Source organism: Oncorhynchus gorbuscha, linkage group LG10 (assembly GCF_021184085.1).
Source record: "Oncorhynchus gorbuscha isolate QuinsamMale2020 ecotype Even-year linkage group LG10, OgorEven_v1.0, whole genome shotgun sequence".
NCBI lineage: Eukaryota > Metazoa > Chordata > Actinopteri > Salmoniformes > Salmonidae > Oncorhynchus > Oncorhynchus gorbuscha.
In genome coordinates, this window is record NC_060182.1 from 65,207,119 (window position 1) to 65,231,598 (window position 24,480).

Here is a 24,480-nt window from a genome sequence, read left to right on the forward strand (position 1 = left end):
TTAGTCTTCCCACACCTGTTCCCGATCCTTTTCCCTGATTAGAGTCCCTATTTCTCTCCTTGTTATTCGTTTCTGCCCTGTCGGTTCCTTGTCTAGAATTCACCGTGCTTTGTTTGTGTATCGCCCTGTCGTGTCGTGTTTTCCTCAGATGCTGCGTGGTGAGCAGGTGTCTGAGTCTGTTTGGTTCAAGTGCCTTCCCGAGGCAACCTGCTGTTCACCTGCTGTTCAAGATCGAGTCTCCAGTTGTCCTCGTCATTTCGAGTGAAAGTTGTGTTTTTTGATTGTATTTACTTTACTGGATTAAAGACTCTGTTTTCGCCAAGTCGCTTTTGGGTCCTCTTTCACCTGCATGACAAAAATGTGCAGTTTAAAGTATAGGCCTGGCCCACCATTGGGTCCTTTTGGAACAGAAGTCTAATATCTCCCCCCTTCCTTTTCATGTTTAATTGATCCTATGCAAAAACAAGACAGTCTATGGTTACATCGAAGCATCCAATTACCCACGTTTTAGTCCAATCTCAATCTTAATTACAAATCCTCATTGTCATAACTGTACCTTAAAATCAACTACCAGCCTAAGTTACGAGTTAGATCATGGCTAGCCCTACTCTGCAGTAAGTAACTTAGCTAGCTATAGTTTCTTACACCGTTACAATAGCAAACTGCAAATTGTGGTAATCTTTTGTAACATTAACAGATTGATAATAACAATTGTTCGTTTTGAGTTCATGTACAAAATTCTAACTGAGTTAATGAATTTCAAATTGCTGAATGTTAACTTGCTGAACACTGACAGCTGTAATTTACTGCACTGTATATGCATGTATTACTTGCACAGAAGTATACATAATGTTAGGCTAAATTGGGAACTGATCTCTTATCTGTTAATGGAGGCAAAGGTCTAATGTTAACTGACACAGCGACTCAACTTTCGTAAAAGTTGATCAGGAAACCTAAACCCGATGCTAAACCTTAAAACTTACTTCAAATATGATATTTCTCTCACATTTTTTCTGTATGTTCTTCTTATTCTTCTGTATCTCGCAACGAACGTTAATTTTCTTTCTTCCTCGATTTGAAAAAAAATGCGCCGTTGAACGTCAAAATAAATGCTTCTTTCAACAAGAGGTGAAATGAGATGTCAATCAGCATCAAACTGCCAGTAGCGAATTACATTTTGGGGTGCCACCCGGTGTGGCCAATCAGATGTCAGGGGTGTCCAGTGCCACCCCGGACACTCCTCTGGCTCCGCCCCTGTTTGAGAGGTCTACAGCTGCAGGAGAAAGTGACAACACCTCCACCTCTGAAACCCAAGGCAGCCCTGTCCAATGAAGACATCATGCGCTACAGCAGACAGCTTCTGCTGCCAGAGTGTACAAGGTAACAATGGCAGCTTTCACCCAATCTCTGAAATAAGGGTGTTCATTTAGTGTGACATTATTGAACATCTTATTGAGCACATCCTTTACTCTCTGCAGGCAGGCCAGCTGAATCTCTCCCAGACATCAGTGCTGGTTGTAGGGTGTGGAGGACTAGGCTGCCCCCTGGCACAGTATCTAGCTGCAGCAGGAATCGGTAGGTATATCCCGTGTGGCTCAGTTGGTAGAGCATGGTGCTTGCAACACCTGGGGTTGTGGGTTCTGCCCATGCTGTCAGAAGGTATAGGAGGCTACTGGGGCCTGCACAGGCTGATGCAGTACTGTGAATAAACTATACATCATAGCTATAGCCATTAGGTGGTGCCATTTACCCAAACAGCAACGGCTTGCTCTCAGATCAAATCAAAATGTATTTGTCACATGCTTTGTAAACAACAGGTGTAGACTAACAGTGAAATGCTTATTTACAGATCATTTTTCAACAATGCAGAGTTAAAGATAGAGAAGAAAAAATAGAAACAGTGACAGGAGGAATGAATACACAGTGAATAACAATAACGAGTCAAAATAACATGGCTATGTACAGGGAGTACCAGAACCGAGTCGTTGTGCAGGGGTACTAGGTCATTGAGGTAGCTATGTACATATAGCTAGGGTTAAAATGACAAGGCAACAGGATAGATGATAGACTGAGCTGTTGCAGCAGTGTATGTGGGGTAGCAGTGTGTGTTGTGTGTGGTGTCAGTATGCATGTGTGCACATTGTGTGTGGGTGTATATGGTGTGTGTTTGGGTGTCAGCGTAAATATGTCTGAGTAGAGTGCAGTGTGTGTGCGTAGTCAGTGCAAGAGAGTTTGTGCAAAAAAACGGTCAATGCAGGTATTCCGGGTAGCCATTTCATGAGCTATTTAGCAGTCTTGTTTAGCAGTCTTATGATAAACTATAGTCCCCCTTCTATTTTGTTAGAGTGAACGGTAACGCAATTGAATGTTGAAGGGAAAATATGCAGTTACTACATCCATTTAGGGATTTATAAATGAATGATATGTACCCATTGATTCTTAAATAATATAACGTATAAATGCCTCTTAGTTCAACTGTCAGAACCCAAAATATAAGCTTGTAAACATAAAGAAACACTATATAGCCTCAAAACATAGCTCTGTCTATGAATTTAAGAGTGGTTACATTTGTCCAGCCCCATAACTCAGCTTTCTACCAAAACAAGGGTGAAGAAAACACTTTGTTATGGTTTCAACTGTTCATTGCTCCTTTCAGGCTTTAGGTATTCAGAGGAAAATAACATTAGCCAGCCAATATTCTGTTCAATACTTTCTTACGCTCCAAAATGAGTTAGATATAAGGGGTGGGATGGGTGAGCATCATTTGGTTTTAATGTGAATGGCCTTGGTTCTGTCCTTTTTATGTGTGTACAGGCTGAACTCCACTGCATGCCTGTGGCCTTAGTGGCAAGTGCCTAGTATCTGCCAGTGCCCTGAGAATGGAGGGCCAGGTAAGGATCTAGTTACATTTAAGTCCCCGCATGCATACTAGATCTACATAAATGTCTGACAAATGACTGACTAGTAAATTACATATGTTTATTGCTACTCATCCTTTGAGCATAGTAACCCCTGTTGTCTGTGTCTGTAGTTGACAGTGTATAACTACCGTGGAGGCCCCTGCTACAGGTGTTTGTACCCAAAGCCTCCCCGGAGAAAGTGACCAACTTTTCTGACGGAGGTGTCCTAGGAGTAGGTGAGTCCTCTTCTGATTCATGTCTTCACCCTTTGATAGAGAAAGGAATTGATTGTTGACGTTTCACTCTTTTGTCTCAGTACCAGGGATCATGGGATGCTGCTTCAAAGCGTTGGAGGTCCTGAAGATCGCCTCAGGACAGGACTGTATCTTTCCCAGTGAAAGCTCCCTGAGTCATTCCACAGCCCCACTACAGCTTATCTACTGTACAATGGAACGTCACATTATGCTTAGTCATGGTGCTGACTGGATGAATGAAGGTCTGAATGAGTCAGTGTAGCACGGGAAGGAAGGGGTGTTTTTTTCATGACCATGCCCATCTGATAATGCTAGACTAAAAGAGAGGAAATTCTGTAGATTTGCTGGACCTTTGAGGTATGTTTCTGAATATACAAAGACCATTTTAAATCAGTGAAGTGGGTCATGCTGTGAATCATAGTGATGTGTGTCAGTCAGACAGGAGCCCCTTCCTTGACTCAGTGTGACAGCTTCCTGTGGCCAACAGCTGTTGATGTTTGACGCCCAGGATGGCAAGTTCCGGTCCATCAGGCTGCGGACCAAGGAGGCCAGCTGTGCTGTGTGGAGAGAGAACCCCCACTGTCACACACTTAGTGGACTATGAGAAGTTCTGTGGGTCTACTGCCACAGATAAGGTCAGGGGTTACTGAAAAGAGGGCACTGTGGGCAAAGCATTGGTCTTGCATATTCATTGTTAAGGGGTTAGCATTTTTAAGTAAAGGGGATTTTAAATTACATCTGAATTGGCAAACGTGTTATCACTCACCTTTAAACCCCTTAGTAAATACACATAGCGCATGGAATGTAGAGCCAGGAAAATGTGCTCATTATCTATAATTCAGATAAATAGCAGAGATATACGCTGTATGTCAAAGGAGTTTTCTGTACTTTACTGGAATAAAAAAGCTAAATACCATTCCCATTTAATTATAGGAAAATGTTGTTTAAGTGATGGCTTTGAATATATTTACCTAATATTTTCTGTGTTTTCTTTCAGTTTCAAATATTAAACCTTCTCTCCAAAGACCAGAGGGTATCCGTGCAGGAAGAGTATAGTCCGTGACTTTCTGTTTTTTGACGATTATTGCATGATTACCAATGCTTGACTTGGGCCAAATCTCACATTTTTTACTGCTTGAGCTCCTGTTTCTCTTATAGAATATTAGCTCAAAAGTATTGTGGAGCTCCTGCACCTAAATGGAAACAGTACCAGCACCCAAAATGAGTACTGTCACCTATTTCAGTCCAAGTCAAGGACTGATGACTACACTTGATTTTCTGTGATTCGTGTGCATTCATAAACTCAGATTAAATCTAAATGCTGACCCAACCCTAAATGGGAAATGACTAAAACGTGATTGTACGTATTATACGGAAAATAATAACCTCTTTTTTGTTGGCGCTGACAGAAATGGTTGTTTGGATTTCTGCTAAATTACAGCTTTCAAAAGAATTGATCCATTAAGATAAAGTAGATGAAGATTGTGATTGATTGGCCTATAATAGTGACTGTGCAAGGCCTGGAGTCGGAAACAGTTTTATTTCCTATAATTGAAATAATGTGACAAAACGTTAAGCTTACTCCACCCATCTCAACAAAAAAAAGGCAACCAGTTGCACTTTGCATGTAGTTATCTCACAGAAAACTAGCAACTTCCATTCTGATGTCGCAGACCTTTAAACCTGACACTGTCATTAACAAAGTGAAGTGTTGTAGGTGACCACTGACAAACATTAGAATTTCTCCTTTCTATTGCCAGGAGTATAAAGCTATAGTGGACAACACGGCTGTTCATCTCCTGCTGAACGTACGCCCTCTAGTGGAGGTTGATATATGTTACCTGCCCACCTCCCTCGGTATCCTTCTGCTGGCTGAATGCCCTCCAGGCATTGTACTCCATTAACTCTATACAATTAGCAAGATATGGAGTTAGTTAGGAGGCTAACTAATTAATACTTCTTTCCCATTAATTACATCTGTCATCACTGTGCTTTCATAGCTGTTCTGATCTAAATGAGTAATCAAGTAATTGTCCTCAATTCAATGGTAAAATGGTTTATTTCCTTATGTCATTGCTCGACATTGCTCTTTCCTGTTTAGAGAACAGCAACAGTGAACACCTCCATGTGCTGAAGGAGAGAATTGGCCAAGTGAAAGAGCAGATGTCGAGTGCATCCCAGGTACCATGACTGATCTGGTCTCCATCTAGCTCCGCAGGTCACAACATGCGAAGGCTATTCAATGGCTAGGCTTATGGAGTGGCTCCATATTCACTGAACAAACAGGAGTCATTTGAGTGCTAATTAAGTCTGTGTAGCCTTGTCCTGCGAGGGTGTTCGCTTATTTTGGACAGCCAATGACGGGAGTTGATGGAGTTGCTAGGTGATCCTTTTTCCAACACACAAATATACCGTCATCGGCCTCTTTTTATTGAATATTCATCTTGGTTTTTATTTCAGCAGAGTGTATTTCCAGCAAACCTGTGTATATTTTGCTATTAATGAGCTATTTTAATGGCCAATTTCTGGGAAACACTTTGTTATGTAAACAGTTGACACAGTTTAGTTGAACTGGTACACATGACACCCTTTTAAGTTTCAAGAGTGAAAGAAGTCCTATCATGTTCATAACACACCTAATAGTGAATTTGAATTAAAATACCATGCAATACCTCTGCTTCTGGCCAAGCATCAAACAAAGAATATTCCCTACACATTTTATTCATTCAACTCACGTAGTCTCGCATAGCCAGCCAGACGTCGTAATCTTGTGAGAAGCCAGGAAATGGAAGCTGCTACTACTCATTTAGATTAGTTTGTGTTTCCCTGCTGCAGTTTATGTGATCTGTAAGCTGGGTAATGACTCCCAGAAGGCAGTTCAGGTCTTGGAGAGAATGTCAGGTTCTGAGGTGGACTGTGTCACTGTGAAGAACATCTGTGGGGGACTGATGGCCTGGGCCCAGAAGATAGACCCCTCTTTCCCTCAGTATTGACTTAACATTACAAGGTTCTACACCGAGGTGTCATCACGGAAAGCTTAAAGATCATGTAGGTTGTGAGATAACATTGGTCCCGTATTTAAATCTGTTTCAAGAGGAAATTCACGCCAGTCGGTCATTCAGATATAATTTCCATACAGTCCTATTCCTCCACCAGCCCTGCCTTGTAAGTAGTGTATCATGTAATCATAACAACAGTTTTTCTGCCTCAACTTGTTTTATGTATTCTGGTTGCATTGGGTATTGCTTCCCTGACAGACAATTCTTAGATGAATTAGTTACATCTCACTGGTGAAAAGGGAAAGAAATCGTTTCAAATGTTGTACAAGAACAAACAAAACATTGTAATCCATTGTCATAACCTTGTTCCTGTTCCAGATTGTTCTATTTGTATAACCCCAATGTATTGTTGAGGGCATACAGGGTACTATAGTCCTTCATTATGTATTTCGAGTTATTTGGGAACATTGATATATGAAATATGTATTAGAGTTATTACACATCTATACATCCATAATGTGTTGTCATTTCCATAGTTGGATCATAAATAATATGCTGATGTATACCACCACCCTCTCTAAAAGATTAGACGCAACAGTGCAAGGGATAGAGGATGATGGCATTTTTTCTACGTTGCTGGCAACTGATTTTCAGAACTGAAGCAATAGAGGTCGGGTAACTACTGTTTTTTTTCTCTCCAGCATAAACCGAATAACGGAAAGATAGATGAAAGAGGCATGCGCAATGTAAAGATAACTTTTTCGAGACGCCATTGCATGTGAGATTGTAGTTTGAAGATTTATCCTCACCGATAGAAACCCAACGCACCAAATAGGTAATAGAACTTCAAGCCCCAGGAACCGTTCTCTCCTCCTTTTCTCTCAGAACCAGTGGGAGTAGTCACAGCTGGGAGGATAATAAGATGCGCATGAATCTGGCAACCACGAATAGACGACAAGAGAAAGTTTCAAAAAGTAGAGAACTGGGTTGTGAGTCTTAGCACGCTTTTAGACAGTCCTGCAAATGCATATGTTACATTGTTGCTCATTTGTATGATTTAGCCAAAAGGCGAATGAGCGTGAATATTTTTTTCTGTGTGATTCGATTGTTGGAGTTTTTGGAGAAGTTCCTGCTGTCCACTGGCCATGAATCCAACGACGTCTTTTGAAGAAAGTGGAGGTAAGTAGGCCAATGATGTGTTAGACATATTTTATGGACGATTGGAATATTTAGGGTAATTCATAGGATAATGAAGAATATTTCAACAAGCTTTTATTATGCAAAAACAGGTCTTGTATAACTTGTGTTGCTGGCATTCGTGGACATGAGGTCGTCTTCTGCCAGCAATTCAATCGAAAGTGGGATGGTCCAGATGTTGAGAAGCCTTGATTCCAGATGTTGGTTGTGCATGATGAATAGATAAATAGAAAACATTCCGTAATGTATGGTAAACTACACCATGTCTCTAATTTGTCAGATGAAGTTATTGAACATGATGCATTGTTTGTACTTGCTTACAATATAATAGAAGTTTACAATTACAATTATTTGATGTGTTTATTGTATCCAAACCTGATCATGTTTATTCCTCATGAATTGCATCACTTATTGTTAGTGCATAGCCTACTCCGAAAGTGTAAACAGCTTTGAGGTCATGATTTGTTTCGCAGATTTTTTTCAGTTTGGTCAAATCTACTACATCTACAAACCTAAACATATTCTATTCTACCACCATTAAATGTACTGTATCTGTTTTGGAACAGGTTTCCTGTGGCCAGGGCAGATATGTGACTCTAGTACTGTGAGGGGACACCATTCAAGAACATGAAGTTTGGAATGGTGACCGCCTCTTGCAGTGAGCGTTGGGGAATCAATCTCGGACGACCGGAGCATCCACAGTATCTCAGCAGTGCAAACTGCACACATCTCTTGCCCTAGAGAGAGAGCTGAGGCCATTTAGTGGAATCATCAGGCTTTGTCCGTGAATTGATTGCCAGGCATGTGAGCAGTCAGTGGGGATGAGCGTTTGACTATTGCTATTGGCTAACACGCGATACTTTGAAGACCTTGCATTTCATATCTCCTAGAATGAGGGTTGAATGTTTCTTCAGACTTGTGTATGTTCTTAGTACTTCGGTGGTGCCTGATTTAAAAAGGCATCACTGACAACTACAATACTTTACATTTCGGCATCATCATCTCTGCCATTGGAAGAAACCCAATGTCTGCCTGCAGCAGCTCAGCTCCTCCGTCCTTTCCCAAAGCCTACCTCCACTCACAAATCCCAGCTGTGCCTCTGACCCCCTCACCATCGCCGAGCCCCCCGGGACCCCTCTACAGCCGCCTGTCCAACGGGAGTCACGGGAGTCACACTCACAGCGCTCCCAGCCCCACTAACTCCCGCAGCTCCTTCCATGGAGTGTCCTTCCTCCTCCAGATTGGCCTGACCAGGGAGATGGTGAACCTGGAGAACCATGACCTGTCGCTGTCTGCTGTCAAAGACCTGGTCTGCTCTATAGTCGACCAAAAGGTAATTACACAACCCTTTCTTGTTATAACACTTGACCTACTACAGCTAATGCATAATGACATACTGAATATCTATAAGGATATCGGTAGAGTGAAATGCAATAAGTAGGCTGAAGAGAAAGAAAATTCACTGTAAACCTAAAAGCTTAGTTGTCTTTTTATATACTCAATTCAAAGTTTCAATAAAGATTGGAAAGTCCACTGGAAAGTCCACCAAGCATACTGCTAAACAAATCAGTGGCATAGTTCGGCACTGAGCAAATTTCAGGTCTGCTGAGTGCAAACTTGAGCAGTGTGAAAATGCTGTGCAACTTCCTGCATGTGTTTTACTATGAACACTGATGCTGTAACCGCTTTCAGTTACAGCTTCAGACAGTGGTCAAGTAGGCTACTGTGGCTATTTGATCGTAATGTAGGCCTACCAGAGTGGCCTGCCATCAACAACAATGGAGAGAATGCATCCCATAACATTTTAACATGGAAATAGCTGTTATCATTCAACCTACAGTAGCAGCCAATGTGTGTGATTTGATTTGTGGTGTTCAATATAGTTTTTAAAAAACATGCAGGGCTTGACATTAACCTGTTTATCCACTTGTTCTTCAGACAAGGAGGTGACTGAAAATGTTATGTTTGATTCAAAAAAACACTTTACAAAATAAAATGACAGAGAATCAGACAAATTATCCTACCATCTGCCTATTGGCTTCTTAGCTTATTCAAGCCTATCTGAAAATACAGCACTGCTCCTTTAAGAAAGAAAGCTGTTTACCTGATTCGCTTTTCAAAGCCGTCTAGAAATGTACACGTAGAAATGTACATGTTTTCTGCTCTTGCAGGAAGCAATCATTCCCCCATTGCTGACTACAAATGATCTATAACTGGGCTAATATCTCACTAACTAGCATAAGATATGAACAAATGTGCACACTTGGCTTACATGCAGCTCTCGCTTTCATCTCAAAACAAGCACTTCTACTCATGACCGCTCATTCTGTAAACACAGTCCAGTTCAAAGTGAATGGCACATATGGCAATGGTCTATTTGCATATTATCCTACTGCAGCTCTGATTGGTTTTGCCGTACCAGTCTGTGTAGAGTGCAGGCTGAGTATGGCCTGTCAATGCAATAAAATCATACTCCAATGCGTTCTGCCTTCAACAAAATTGTATGTTGCATTGAAAGTGGCTAATATTGCGTTGATTCGATCACAATTCCCACAGTAAAGGGGAACGTTGATAATGTTGATAGCTAAGGGGGGAAACTGTCAAGTTGAGTGACGTTCAATCTCGTGCTTCTCTGCGCAGGCTGATATTTCTTCTGTGGGGCAGTCCCGGGAGCGCGCAGCTTAGAGGGAACATTGGTTGCAAGTTGAAATGAACTCTTCAGAACAGTGAGACAGTTATATTGCAGGCAGGGTTGGCCATTTCTGTGCCATTCTTGTCTGTTTACACTTTTTGTGACAGTTTGTTTTGTTGTTGTTGCAGACATCTGTGTCTTGTGCACAGAATGAGTTTTAAGCACCACAGCAGCATGCTCGGCAGCAGTGAGGCTTCTCCAGTTGGCGTGCACGGTCTAGTAGCATCAGCTATTTACATTGTGGTGTACTCTCACTGGCGACACTAACACTGAACCACTCAATGGTTAATTCCTCTCAAAGTCATCCACGATGTAATTCATATGCCAGGTTATTTTCCATGACAATTGTGGCTGTCGGTAATGACTTTGGGTTCTGGCTCCTGCATAAGAAGAGGCTTTGAACAACTGAAAGATAGACTGCATCAATCAACAGTGGTTGCCTATGTACCACTGGCTAGAAAGATGCAAAGGCAAGTTTGGAAAATCAAGAGCAAACCAGTGGAACCATATATAGTTGGCTGACTCCATTTGTTTGTTCTTTAAATTGTATTGGTGGCAAGCAGACTGTCTCTGTACATTATAGGGTTGCCATTACCATGCATTGGTCTGTTTTTTAACTCTTAGCAATCTAGATATTGAGTTGGTCCATGAAGAGCATTCTCAGGACTGGCCTTTTGTTCAAAGAGTGCGTCCTTGTGTCCTCCTTGTGCTTCTTTACACATCAGTGAAGAGAATAACGTACAGTATGAACGGCCTTGCCTCAGACTACAGACGACAGATCCACATTCAGATGTCCACATCCAACTGATACCATACATTAGACTGCTTATTAGATCCTGAACATTTAGATAATAGTTTTTTCAGCTTATGAAGCGTAATAAGTTCTACGGCCATGGGCTTAATCTTACTCTCTCTTATCACTCAGTGCCATTGTGTGTGTGTGTGTGTGTGTGGGGGGGGGGTTCTCCTGGGTTTGTGCCGTTCTATCTGATGGATGGGGTGTAGGCCTTACTGTCGTTATGGGTGGATGTTCTTATCACAGATTCCTGTTTTAATGAAATGACATTCACACGTTCACCTTTTGTGTCATCGTCTTTCATCCATAAGGAAGATTACTCTATTTGTGTCCATCATTAATCAGCGACTGAGTGAGGGGATGAGATTATAGAACTCATTCCGTCGTGTCTAGTGGATGAAAGGAAGGGAGGGGTGGGAGCAAAGGGATCAGGTATTTTGGAGAAATGGGTGAGACATTTTTCTCTGTGCATCCTGGCTGGCCCACATAGTCTCAGTATAGATACTTTGTTCACTTCTCGTCTCTCCTTACTCATCACCTCTATGATGCAAATACTCTGTAACCTTTTCCTCTCAAGAGAATCATTGTTCTTAGAAAGTGGAGTAGCGTTGAGCTACGTTGAACTGACACGTTCCATTCAGTACAACGGAGCAGCTGATCACTCCAAGGAACATACCTTTTAACCAGTAGAAAGGCCTGAAACCCATAGATCTACCAGCGCCAATTCCGAGTGCATTTCCTGTGTCCTTTAATGTAATGTGTGCCAAGTTCACAGTCCTCCAGGACAGTGTGATGTTGTTGTTCTTTATGGGGTCTGCTGATACTGGTCTGCAGAGCATCTGATCACTGATGATATTTTCATAGGTCTTGTAACGTATTGGCAAGGTTGCTAGAGGCAGCTATAAGAGCTAAAGAAAATGTTGTAAATATGATATGAAGAAAGTTCTTTTAGAAAATCAACACAGTCAGTTTGCCTTAACCTTAGATAGACAAGTTATTACTTTAAAATCAGCTACTTACATTAACATCTGCTGAATAGACACTGTACTTTGTTACAAATGATACAATGGTTATATAGTCTGCAATGTGTTTATATGGCTAGTGGTTGTTCTATATTGCTGCTTTTATAGCAGGTCACAGTATTCTCTGTCTGATGAAATCCACCCATATGGCTTTGAAATCAGTGGAACATATCACTGTGCTCTTTTCGGTCCATCAAGTCCATCCTCACTGAACTGAAGTATGCATGACTATTGTTAAACCTTTTATTAAATCAGCAGCTGGATTTGCCTCTGTAGCTTTTCCAGCAAACAAACCCCATCTCTGCCTTTCTAGATTCCTTCCAGTCAGCAGTAGAGAGCCCAGGGTTTCTGTGTCAGTGGTGAGCGGACAGGGAAAATGTTTCATACGCTAATATCTCAGTAGATAGTCTGGACAGAACTTTGCCCCTGTGTGCTATTATTTCCCACACTGAGCGACTGTGTAGTTGGTAAGCGATCCACCAGTCAGTCACTGGGCCAGGCAACAAACATGGAGTAACATTAGTCAGAAGTATATGCTGTTTGAGCAGTTGTTTCCCTTTACATGTTTTGAAACGGAGTAGTAATTAGATTTGAATTTGCGCTGTCTTTGGCCTCGTCCTAGATTGACAGAGTAGTTTCTCTCCCTTGTTTCCACTGAATACGTACATGGGCTTACATTGTTAACACAGCATTGACATTTTATCGCATGGCTGAACCCTCTTTTTGAATCCGACTATTCAGAGAATGCAATCAGTTATAACTGTGTATTCTATGGACTCCATACAGCTCATTCATCGTCCAACTGACTGCCAAACCACTGGGCCCCTTTGGGATGTGCATTGAATATGCCCTTATTCACTGATCCGAGGTCTGTTTTGTCTCTATGGTTAATATGGGTAACCGACCATTAAGGGAACTTTTACAGTACCCCGAAATGAGTAAGATTGAACTTGGGATAACCTGATCCTCAATCTGATTCTAGATGTTAACTTCTTCTTCAAGTCTTCTGCGTGGCTGTAGCCCCCTCTGCTCCACTTCAGTCAATGCGATGATGATCCTTTGAGGGTATCGTCAGTTGGCGTGAGAGCACCATCCTTCACCCACCCACCCAGACCAGGCTGGCTCCTCTGGGACTGTGACGTGACCCAACCTGAGGGGAGCCAGGCTGCCCTGGTTAGGCTCTCTATCTGTGGCTGCCTGCCACCAGACTCTGGGTCTGTCTCTCAGTCTGGCTCCTTGGCCCTGGGTGTTCGGCTGGGTCTCTGTGCGTGATGAATGGGGTATAAACAGTGATAGCGTCAGCTTGTGGAGCTGCTTCCTGTTTGGTGTCGCCCAAGTCCTCCCGTGCAGCCAGAGAGGGAGCAACCGCGGGACAAAAGTTCATGACTTCCTGAGAATGACTTGTCTTTAGCAGCCAGCCGGCCCAGCCAACCAGCATTCCTCCGCTCCCCATCCAGGCATACTTGAAGGATGATGTTATGTTGTTGGGATGGGGTGCCATGACATTTAAATATAACAAATTCAACTATAACACTGGGTTTCTGGATCGCGTCAGACAAATTGTAGAGGATGGTGTAATGGTTATGGCACGCTCAACATGCCTTGATATCCTGTCAATGCAGCATTAAATAGCAGGTGGGGATGTTTGGAGGCGAAGGTTGGAAAACCTAGCCTTGTCAGTTGAAACATTGAAAGTGTTTGATATAAAATGGAAGGTTTACAGAGAGGGTCTCGGCCTCCAAGTTAACGTTCCTCTCTAGCTGTTCGAGGGAGAGGATAAAGCTTGCAAGAAGGAAGGAAATTTGAAGTCCTTTTGGCATAGACAATAGGGGGAAAAAACATCAAACCAAGGCAGTTTTATGAACATTCTACTTTAGCCCTTGTCCCTAAGATAGTCCTGCTCTGTTCTGAACATATTCGCCACAGCTGGATATACTGTACTGTGAAATGTGGCTGTCTGGCACAGTACAGCACACCCTTGCTTTCCTACTGGTTTGTTAGTGCAGTAGAATAACTCCCAGTTCCTGGTTGAGAGTAGCACAGCTGCCTGTGTAATTAGCTGAACAAAGGCCTTTTGAGAAGCAGACACTCAACAGGTCAAGCTGGACAACATGAAACAGTATGGTGAAAACAGAGGAATTTGGGTATTATTTTGAGCCTTTGCGTAATATCAAGCCGCTCGAAATAATGTTTCATGTAAAAACGAGAACTTTAAACGGTCAACAACGGATGATAAACAAGGGACTTTCACCTCTTTGACAAATGGAACAGTACATGCATCCTAGTGATTTGAGTTGCCACGCACAGTGTTTGTTTAGTTGGTGCAGCATCAGCTTATGGCCCTTAAGTCGTCGACACACGTTAATAGTTTTAATCACCCCGTTTTCGATTAAAGAATTCATCAAAACGACAGGAGCAGAACTGATTTCTGCGCGAGAGAGAGAGAGAGAGAGAGAGAGAGAGAGATGAAAACAAAATGAGAAAAGGAGAGAGTGCAGATGGAAACTGGAGAGTGCTCCTCTCCCACAGGCCATAACTAAATGGAACTCGCAGGAAATAAATCACATCCATCCACTCCTCCCCTCCCCCAGCCTGGACAGCTCAGCCCAGCTCTGCTCAGCACACATCTGCATGTTCCTATGGAACAACCATATTTCACCCTGTGCACGGCTGGGCTGAGCTCTGGGCACTATATGTTATATACATGGGGTAAGACACATCCTGGAAAGCACATTTGGTTGCTTCTGAGAAATAAAGTTCACCCTAGAGTCAAAACCTGTCCGTGTTATAAGTTATGGGAATTGCTTCTGAATGGAGACCGTTACAGTATATATGATTTCAGGGTTCATTTTTCCAGCTTGCATGTTTTTCTTCGAGTTCATGTACATGCTTAATGTCATATTTCAATTTTCAATCTTTCTATGCCACTGCAGGCAAAAGTATGGTTGTATGAATGCTGCAACTGAGGGATACCTGTATCACTATAAGCTTTCACTTATGTCTGGAATAACCATGTGTGCAAGCAATCTATCAATTTTTCCAGTCCTGAGTCATTTGTGGGAATAGAGAGAGGGATAAAAACACTATAGTTAAGTGAACTGAGTAAAGTCTCCCATCTGCAGTTCACATTTCTCCAGTCTCAATCTCCCCAATTGGAGAGTGGCATGGCAGAACAGAACACTCACCCACAAGAGTCACAAAATGACAGACTGGGGCATTGTGACTGGTCCTCCTTTGGGAGGGAGGACGGCTATGGCGGCAGGCCTGCATTAGTGCCTGGCTTGTGGTCTGCTGGCCAGCTTGCCTGCTGTATGCCCAATGGTGCCCTGCTGTGTGGTAGGAGCCAGACCCAGCCATAGAGTTCACCACCACCACCCTGTGGTTGGTTTGTCTCTGCACTGGCAGCGTCAGTAGGCCACTGGGACGGATGCCCTTCACCATATTCTATGAATGTACAGCTAGAGATAATCTAGTCTTGCTCCAGTCTCTATTGCCACTGGTTGAATAGTTCTAAGTAGGGGTTCAACTCTGATTATATTGAAGGGACAGATGTATAGATTTTCAAGCACACGCTGTACAGTAATCAACCTCAAATGACTTTCTATCTACAGCTGTGCTCACCTATCCCTTTAGTACAGCCTATGTAAAGTGATTGGGGACAGATAAATTGTAGAGCGAGTAATTAAAGTAACATCCCCTCATAAATCTTACACCAGCGTGCAATATATTCCTGTTTATAGAAGGATGTCCCATTTCCCTCATCGATTTGGCTGGCGGCTGCTCACTCACTCTTGGAGTTACAGGATACTTCCCCCTCTGCACAGACAGGCGTTCCACCTTGTCTGCACTCTCTGACCTGGCCCGCCTTAATAGATCGCTTAATGGATCGCAACCTTGACCAATGCTGAGGGCACTTGCAGAGACGTGGCCCAGTGCCAAGTTCACAGACTAACAGAGAGAGGATTCAGGCGTCCGGCCTGGTCCTATGTTGGTTGATTTGCCGTGCCTCTTTACAGTTAAACCCTAATGACATTACTGGTCTCAGAATGGAGGTCAGTGTTCACAGAAGTCGTGGAGACACAGTAGAAATGGGGGAACTGTTAGTTCTCAGAAACAATGTGATTTACCCCCATTAGGTTAATAGCAGCAGGTTGATACGAAACCATACGGAGCCTAGTGTTTTCTGTCAGACGGCAGCACCAGCGTTGGCGTCATCGGTCCCCGACGTGGCGGGCGGCAGGTTTGAAAATGCATTCGGAGGTGTTTTTCCTCCCCTGTTTGTCAGCTCCCTGGGTGATCTACCAGGCTGGTAGTAAGGTGGCAGAGGAAGTGCAACAGCCTCAATAACAAGCAGCACGAAACCCGTAACCCATTGAGAACTTGAAGGACACGTACAATGCTTTTATGGTGACATTGAGCAACAATGGATCTGATCTGATCTCATAGTGGTTGAAAAAGCTAAATGTATTTCAGCATCTCTGGTCGCCGTGTTCTTTTAACTTGTATTGTGTTTACTTTTGTCCCAGCCACAAGTTTTTAAAAAGTAAGTTGGTGTGACGTCTGTCACCATGTTTCCCCAGCCAATACATACTCTTAACTTAAGTCCCTCTCCAGAGCCTCTCCCTGTTTCCACAGCAGGCCCTGTTTTCGCCTGCTTCTCAATCTGCTGCCTGTGGTTAGTGGAGAAATACAGTGTGTTCAGTGGCCCATTTCGTCTGTGTGGTTCTGGCTCTGTCCAAATGGATTCTCTGTCCGCTGCAATGGCTTGTATTCCTGTCTGTATCTGTGTGTCTGTCTCTGTGAGTGAAGGTTATCATGAGCGAAGTGGGTTTTTACAACATGTTGACCTAATTTTACCTACAGTGTGTGCATGTATTCTGTGTCCTGTTTACACTACTATTTATTTCAGCGTTTAGAATGATAAGCAGTGAAGATTGTCAGCAATGATATGGAGTCATAGTCACCTCGTCTACTGTCAAACTCTACATTTCTTTATACTAGCAGAGCACATAGATAAACTCTGGATCACCAGCAATATCCTTTTACCTTAATCAAAAGCTTCACATGATTATTTAATCTGTGTTCGGAAATCAGATCCACCTGGCCGGCTCTAGTCCCTTGCCATTCCCAGACAGAGAGGAGAGAGTTTTCCTAGTATATCTTCAAGGCACACTAGGCTGCAGAAGCATCACCAAGGGCCCATAACTCAGAGCCCAGGGCCTAGCAGAGCTGCTTAGATCACACTGCTCTCTTCCTCTCTTCCTGAGAGGTCACGGCTCCTGTGACTCAGCCTTCTTCCTCTCCTCCCCTCCTATCAGCCCCCGGACACATTCACTTTCTCACTCACACACTCACAAGACAACCAGGGGAAGAGAGCCAGTCTCTCTCATCTCTAAAGAATGGACCGGGGCTCTCAGCTTTCAGACAGCTCTCGTTAAGGACTCATTAAGGAGCTGGCCACCAAGTAGTGACCTCATCTCCACTATCTCCTCTCCACTGAGGACTGGACTGGAGCACTTGATCCACTTGAGGACACGAATGAGTAGTGTTGAGTTGTTTTGAGTCTGAATCCACACAATACTCAAAAGGGCAGTAATAGATCACAGTGCAGGCTAAAGGTTTGAAGAGTCTCCAATTAGAGCAGTACGACCACCGTGAACAGGAAGAGAGCGTCCATTTCAGGCTGAGAAGTATCCTAGTATCATAGTATCATTATCACAAATGCAAATGAAGTAAGAGGAGTATTCCCCTATGGTTTGTCCTGCTAGTGGAAGTAGGTCTATGCTGACAGGTGTATGTGCTCTCTTCATGAGTACACTGTTCTGTGGTTTGGGGAGAGGCCTAGACTTAAGCTCAGTGGTTAGCACTGGGATTTCACCTTGTCAGCACTTGGTATCTCAGTACGGGTTTTTCGAGGTAAGGGCCCCACACCAGCACTGAATTAGTTACATATGACGGTTTGGCATGCTTTCAAGCTCTGTTCTTTTCATCTCACAGTGGACTGAACCTATAAGGTTGTGGTGTTCACACTTTTCTTGAAACAGAGTGAAAATGAGTAGAAGAAGGAGCTAGTGTAATAGCGCTCTGCAAAGTTGGTCAGACAATAAGTTACTCTGTCAGTATGGTGACCCTTGTCCACAGACAGAGTGGAATGTGCAAGTTCTGCCTTTTTGTTCCAAATCCTGTCCTGAGCAGATAAATGGGAAACGTTTTAGCAGAGGAAGCTTTTTTGCTTCATAGTCTTTCCACTAACACAGTCTACCTTATTGTGTCACTGATGAATTCAAAACTTTTCCATTTTTCCATTGACTTCTGCCATTGGATTACACAGTAATACATTTTCAGATGTATCTGAATCGTCATACCACGTGGAACTGAACTTATGGTATTTTCTGAGCAAAAAGATAATTATTAAAAAAACATCAACACTCCCCAGCCACATAAATGTCCTTTTCACTGCATCTTGTTGCACTGGGCTCAATTTGTTACCACGATGGATTTTCTTCCGTTTATTTTTCCAGCTGTGAAAAGTGGCTACCAAGGCCTGTAGCAGAGCAAATATGAGCGAGAGACTATGAGAGTAACAGATAAACACAGGGAGAGAGAGAGAGAGAGAGAGAGAGAGAGAGAGAGAGAGAGAGAGAGAGAGAGAGAGAGAGAGAGAGAGAGAGAGAGAGAGAGAGAGAGAGAGAGAGAGAGAGAGAGAGAGAGAGAGAGAGAGAGAGAGAGAGAGAGAGAGAGAGAGAGAGAGAGAGAGAGAGAGAGAGAGAGAGAGAGAGAGAGAGAGAGAGGCTGATAGAGAGAGAGGCTGACAGAGAGAGTTGGTCTGTCCGGGAAGTAAAGCAGTAGTATGTGTGAAATGTGAACCATATGTGGACTATAGTGCTATGCAGATGGGCTGTGCAGTTGGCTGCTCCCAGTCTCTCTGCCTCTCTGCTCCAGCTGTAGTGTGTTTGCCTTGGCTCCAGCCTGCAAAATAGGGAGCGATTAGTTTGATGTAATGCACTGTAATGCTCTCTCTCTCTCTCTCTCTCTCTCTCTCTCTCTCTCTCTCTCTCTCTCTCTCTCTCTCTCTCTCTCTCTCTCTCTCTCTCTCTCTCTCTCTCTCTCTCTCTCTCTCTCTCTCTCTCTCTCTCTCTCCGCCCACTGGCTGCTGGGCTGGGCAGAAGGGAAGGCACATGCTCTGCAGACGCCTGGCCTCGGAGATTATAGGAGCAGTTTATTATATTACATAAGTGTGATTCTGCATGTACTGTACAGTATAGAAGGCCTACTGTATGTGGGAAGAGCTGTGGAATGGACAGATGCATTTTCTATAAAAGCCCCAGGGAAGCAGCATGTATCTACTCTAGGCTACTGTACATTAGATGTCTCATGATTAGGGCTGTGGCGGTCACAGCATTTTGTCAGTCATGATTGTCAAGCAAATAAACTGTTGGTAATTAACCGTTAATTCACATAAAAACAGTTAGCATCTCCTGGCTTCCACACTGTCGTGACTTGACATTAACATTAATCAGAAGACTGTTATTTGTCTAATGAACTAACTATGTTTAATTGTTACCAGATTAAATTGATCATGTAACAATTAATTCATTTGGATCTGGGGCACCACGAGAGCAGTTCTTGAAAGAGTTACCATCTCCCGAATTTAACTCTAAAAGATCTTTACCTATCACATCTATAAACAGTCAACTTATTAGTTATAACCTTGTATCATATCATCATTCTGAACAGTCGTAACCTCCTTGCATCTGCAAAAACCCGAGCCTTACTTATGATTCAGTACTACACAAATTGGTTTAATTACATATTTACTAGCTAATTAAATGGGAACACAAGGTAAACATACACACTTTGCACCGGTTATTGACTAGAGACTTAATACGCTGAAAACAGGTCCCTGCGGAATGACAACAACATGGCTGCTTGTTAAAGGAGAGATGGAGCAGGAGAGAGACAGAGACACTTAACATTAGAACATTCAGAAACTACTCTCACCTACACAGTAACTAGTGGTGTAATTGACCGTAGTTGATCCGTGATTCGTACGCATCACCCCCCACGGTTCGGCACGCATGTGAACCTGCGGATCAATTACAGAGTTTAACCATCATAGTTTAACCATCATGCCGCTGTTACTTTTTAAAGTAATTATTCCCTAAATCTCTGCAGCGTTGCAGTGAAAAGATAAAGACAAGACAGATGCGTGCTGTGTTTTACTCTGAAGCCTGAAGGTTGATTTGATGATTTTTTAAAAAGCAGTTGTGTGTACTGTTCATGTGAACGGGGCATGTTGAATCCCAACGAATCAATCCTGGACGCTCGGGTTGCAAAGAGCAAAGAAGAAAAAAGAGCAGTGACAGCCATGTCTAACGGAGGAGCTGGAGACATGGAAAAGCCTCCCGCTTCATTCACAGTTGAAGTCCGAAGTTTACATACACCTTAGCCAACTACATTTAAACTCAGTTTTTCACAATTCCTGACATTTAATTCGAGAAAGAATTCCCTGTCTTAGGTCAGTTAGGATCACCACTTTTTATTTTAAGAAATGTGAAATGTCAGAGTAATAGTAGATAAAAATTATTTATTTCAGATTTGATTTACTTCATCACAATCCCAGTAGGCCAGAAGTTTACATACACTCAATTAGTATTTGGTAGCATTGCCTTTAAATTGTTTAACATGGGTCAAACGTTTCGGGAAGCCTTCCACAAGCTTCCCACAGTTGGATACATTTCGGCCCATTCCTCGTGACAGAGCTGGTGTAACTGAGTCAGGTTTGTAGGCCTCCTTGCTCGCACACGTTTCTTCAGTTGTGCCCACAAATTATCTATAGGATTGAGGTCAGGGCTTTGTGATGGCCACTCCAATACCTTGACTTTGTTGTCCTTAAGCCATTTTGCCACAACTTTGGAAGTATTCTTGGGGTCATTGTCCATTTGGAAGTCCAATTGCAACCAAGCTTTAACTTCCTGACTGATGTCTTGAGATGTTGATTCAATATATCCACGTCATTTTCCCTCCATGATGCCATCTATTTTGTGAAGTGCACCAGTCCCTCCTGCAGCAATGCACCCCCACAACATGATGTTGCCACCCCCGTGCCTTCGGCTTGCAAGCCTTCCCCCTTTTCCTCCAAACGTAACAATGGTCATTATGGCCAAACAGTTATATTTTTGTTTCATCAGACCAGAGGACATTTCTCCAAAAAGTACGATCTTTGTCCCCATGTGCAGTTGCAAACCGTAGTCTGGCTTTTTTATGCCAGTTTTGGAGCAGTGGATTCTTTCTTGCTGAGGGGACTTTCAGGTTATGTTGTTATAGGACTCGTTTTACTGTGGATATAGATACTCTTGTACCTGTTCCCTCCAGCATCTTCACAAGGTCCTTAATACGCTGAAAACAGGTTGTTGTTCTGAGATTGATTTGCACGATTCGCACCAAAGTACATTCATCTCTAGGAGACAGAACGCATCTCGGCCCGGGGTTGGGGAAAAATGCTTATTGAAATTTTCGATTAACATAGATTTATTGTTGGTGACCGTGTTACCTAGCCTCAGTGCAGTGGGCAGCTGGGAGGAGGTGCTCTTGTTCTCCATGGACTTTACAGTGTCCCAAAACTTTTTGGAGTTAGAGCTACAGGATGCAAATTTCTGTTTGAGAAAGCTAGCCTTTGCTTTCCTGACTGACTGCGTGTATTGGTTCCTGACTTCCCTGAACAGTTGTGGGGACTATTCGATGCTATTGCAGTCTGCCACAGGATGTTTTTGTGCTGGTCAAGGGCAGTCAGGTCTATATCTGTTCTTAGGGACATGCTTATTTAAGATGGCAAGGAAATTACTTTTAAAGAACGACCAGGCATCCTCGACTGACGGGATGAGGTCAGTATCCTTCCAGGATACCCGGGCCAGGTCGATTAGAAAGGCCTGCTCGCAAAAGTGTTTTAGGGAGCGTTTGACAGTGATGAGGGGTGGTCGTTTGTCCGCGGACCCATAGCGGATGCAGGCAACGAGGCAGTGATGGCTGAGATCCTGGTTGAAAACAGCAGAGGTGTATTTGGAGGGCAAGTTGGTCAGGATAATATCTATGAGGGGGCCCATGTTTACGGATTTGGGGTTGTACCTGGTGGGTTCCTTGATGATTTGTGTGAGATTGAGGGCATCGAGCTTAGATTTTAGGACTGTCGGGGTGTTAAGCATGTCCCAGTTTAGGTCACCTAACAGAACGAACTCTGAAGATACATGAGGGGCAATCAATTCACAGACGGTGTCCAGGGCACAGCTGGGAGCTGAGGGGGGTCTATAACAGGCGGCACCAGTGAGAGATGTATTTACGTATGACGGCTGCGTGGTCCCATGGTGTTTATACTTGCGTACTATTGTTTGTACAGATGAACGTGATACATTCAGGCATTTGTAAATTGCTCCCAAGGATGAACCAGACTTGTGGATGTCTACAATTTTTTTTCTGAGGTCTTGGCTGATTTCTTTTGATTTTCCCATGATGTCAAGCAAAAGAGGCACTGAGTTTGAAGGTAGGCCTTGATATTTCATCCAAAGTTACACCTCCAATTGACTCAAATGGTGTAAATTAGGCTATCAGAAGCTTCTAACGCAATGACATCATTTTATGGAATTTTCCAAGCTGTTTAAAAGCACAGTCAACTTAGTGTATGTTAACTTCTGACCCACTGGAATTGTTGTGATACAGTGAATTATCTCTCTGTAAACAATTGTTGGAGAAATTACTTGTGTCATGCACAAAGTAGATGTCCTAACCGACTTGCCAAAACTATAGTTTGTTCACAAGAAATTTGTGGAGTGGTTGAAAAACTAGTTTTAATGATTCCAACCTAAGTGTATGTAAACTTCCGAATTCAACTGTAAGTCTCATGTATGGGAGCATTTTGGCTTCCCTGTCAAATATGATGATGGAAGTTGGGTGGTGGACAACACCATTACGGTGTGTAGGCATTGTGCCACAAGAAAGCCGTATGATCATGGAAATACATGGAGCATGGCCACACATTTAAAGCATCATCACTCTGGTGTGTCAGTGACGGGAGCCTTCTCAGCCAAGAGACAACAACTTCTCACCGCGGCATTTAAGCCCTTTGCTGCAGAATCAGACCGTGCTAAAGCCATCACCAAACCTATTGGGATGTTTATCGCTGTAGACATGAGGCCATATTCTGATGTGGAAAACAAAGGGTTTGGTGAAAGTGCTTGAGCCACGCTACAAAATCCCCTGGCGCACCGACTTCAGTATGAAGATCGTGCCAGATCTTTATGAACAGGAAAATATCGAAATTGTCGACAAATTATCAAAGGTGTCCTCTGTTGCCCTCACCACAGACGGGTGGACCTCCAGGGCAACGGAAAGCTACGTTACTGTGACTGCTCACTACACCACAGAGGAGATGACGATGCGAAGGCCGGTGCTAGAGGCACTCCCCCTCTCTGAGAGTAACACAGGCACAAATCTGCTGCATGTACTGCTAGGAGCAGTAGCAGAGTGGAAGCTAGAGAGGCCCAATAGCAATATCCCAAACACCACAGATAATGCCAAGAACCAAGTAAATGCAGTGATAGAGGCTGGACTGGGGCCACAGATAGTTTTTTCCACCAAAGCACAACAGCCGCTCATGTGCTTAAGACCAAACAAAACATTATAAAACTACCGACCAGTTTGTAAATGTAAATGTACCGACCCACAAGCTCATACACGATGTCACAACAAGATGGAACTCCACTTATTACATGTAGGAGCGCTTTCTTGAGCAGCAGGCAGCTGTATACTCTGCACTGACAGACAAGACGCTGAAAAAAATAGACTTTTTCACCTTGTCTGATGATGTGAAAGTGGCAGAGGAGGTCCTCCAGGTGCTCAAACCCCTCAAAACGGTTACAACCCTATTGAGCACTGAAACTGCACCATCTGTGTCCTGTGATCCTACCTCTGAAAACAAGGATTCTACAATCCATGGCCCCAAGTGAGGAAGACAGCACCATCACTAGAGATGTCAAGGCTGCCATTAGAGAGGACCTGAATCCTAGATACCCCCCTAATGTCCAGGACTACCTTCATAGATCTACTGCATTGGATCCAAGGTTCAAGTCCCTGTCTCACCTAGACCCTGCCCTACACCGGAGGACATACAGTTATCTCACCACTGAGATTGTGGCCACTGAAGAGGTTAAAACATTTTTTCAATAACTTCAATAATAAACATACTGCAGTCAAAACTGGACTGGTTCTTAGTCTATGCTATTGCTATTAGAATCATACATTTTTGATTTGGAATAATAATGGCTTTTATTAAATGTTATTGCCACAAAAATAAAAATAAATCATTTGTTAGTTTAATAGATCAAGTCAATTTTTTCTGCAGGCATCTCGTCCACAAATTTTTTCTTTCTTTTTTCGGGGAGACCTTTGCGAGCAAGGACACAGGCAAGACGTTTGCCAACACCATCAAAGAGGAGTTGGCATCCTACAAGGCAGCAAGCAGCATTCCAGTGGATGGTGATCCACTGGCATGATGGGAAAGCAATTTGTGTAAATACCCTCACATTGCCATGATGGCAAGATGCTACCTGGCTGTGCCTGGCACTTCA

The 24,480-nt window shown here is 43.2% G+C and overlaps 1 protein-coding gene and 1 pseudogene across 2 annotated transcripts in view; both read left to right on the top strand.

Annotated features, from left to right (window-relative positions):
* The first annotated feature begins 1,138 nt into the window (after positions 1–1,138).
* Positions 1,139–6,401, top strand: LOC124046921 (annotated as a pseudogene).
* A 379-nt stretch (positions 6,402–6,780) lies between these two features.
* prkd3 (protein kinase D3) overlaps positions 6,781–24,480 on the top strand; it is an 82,221-nt gene continuing 64,521 nt past the window's right edge. The window contains exons 1-2 of one of the 2 annotated variants that reach the window (XM_046366659.1): positions 6,781–7,332; positions 7,917–8,683. In XM_046366659.1, coding sequence (XP_046222615.1) covers positions 8,375–8,683 — 309 coding nt within the window. In that variant the 5' untranslated portion in view covers positions 6,781–7,332; positions 7,917–8,374. Of the gene's footprint in view, positions 7,333–7,916; positions 8,684–24,480 lie in introns of those variants that run through there. The other variant, XM_046366660.1, reaches the window with a different exon arrangement.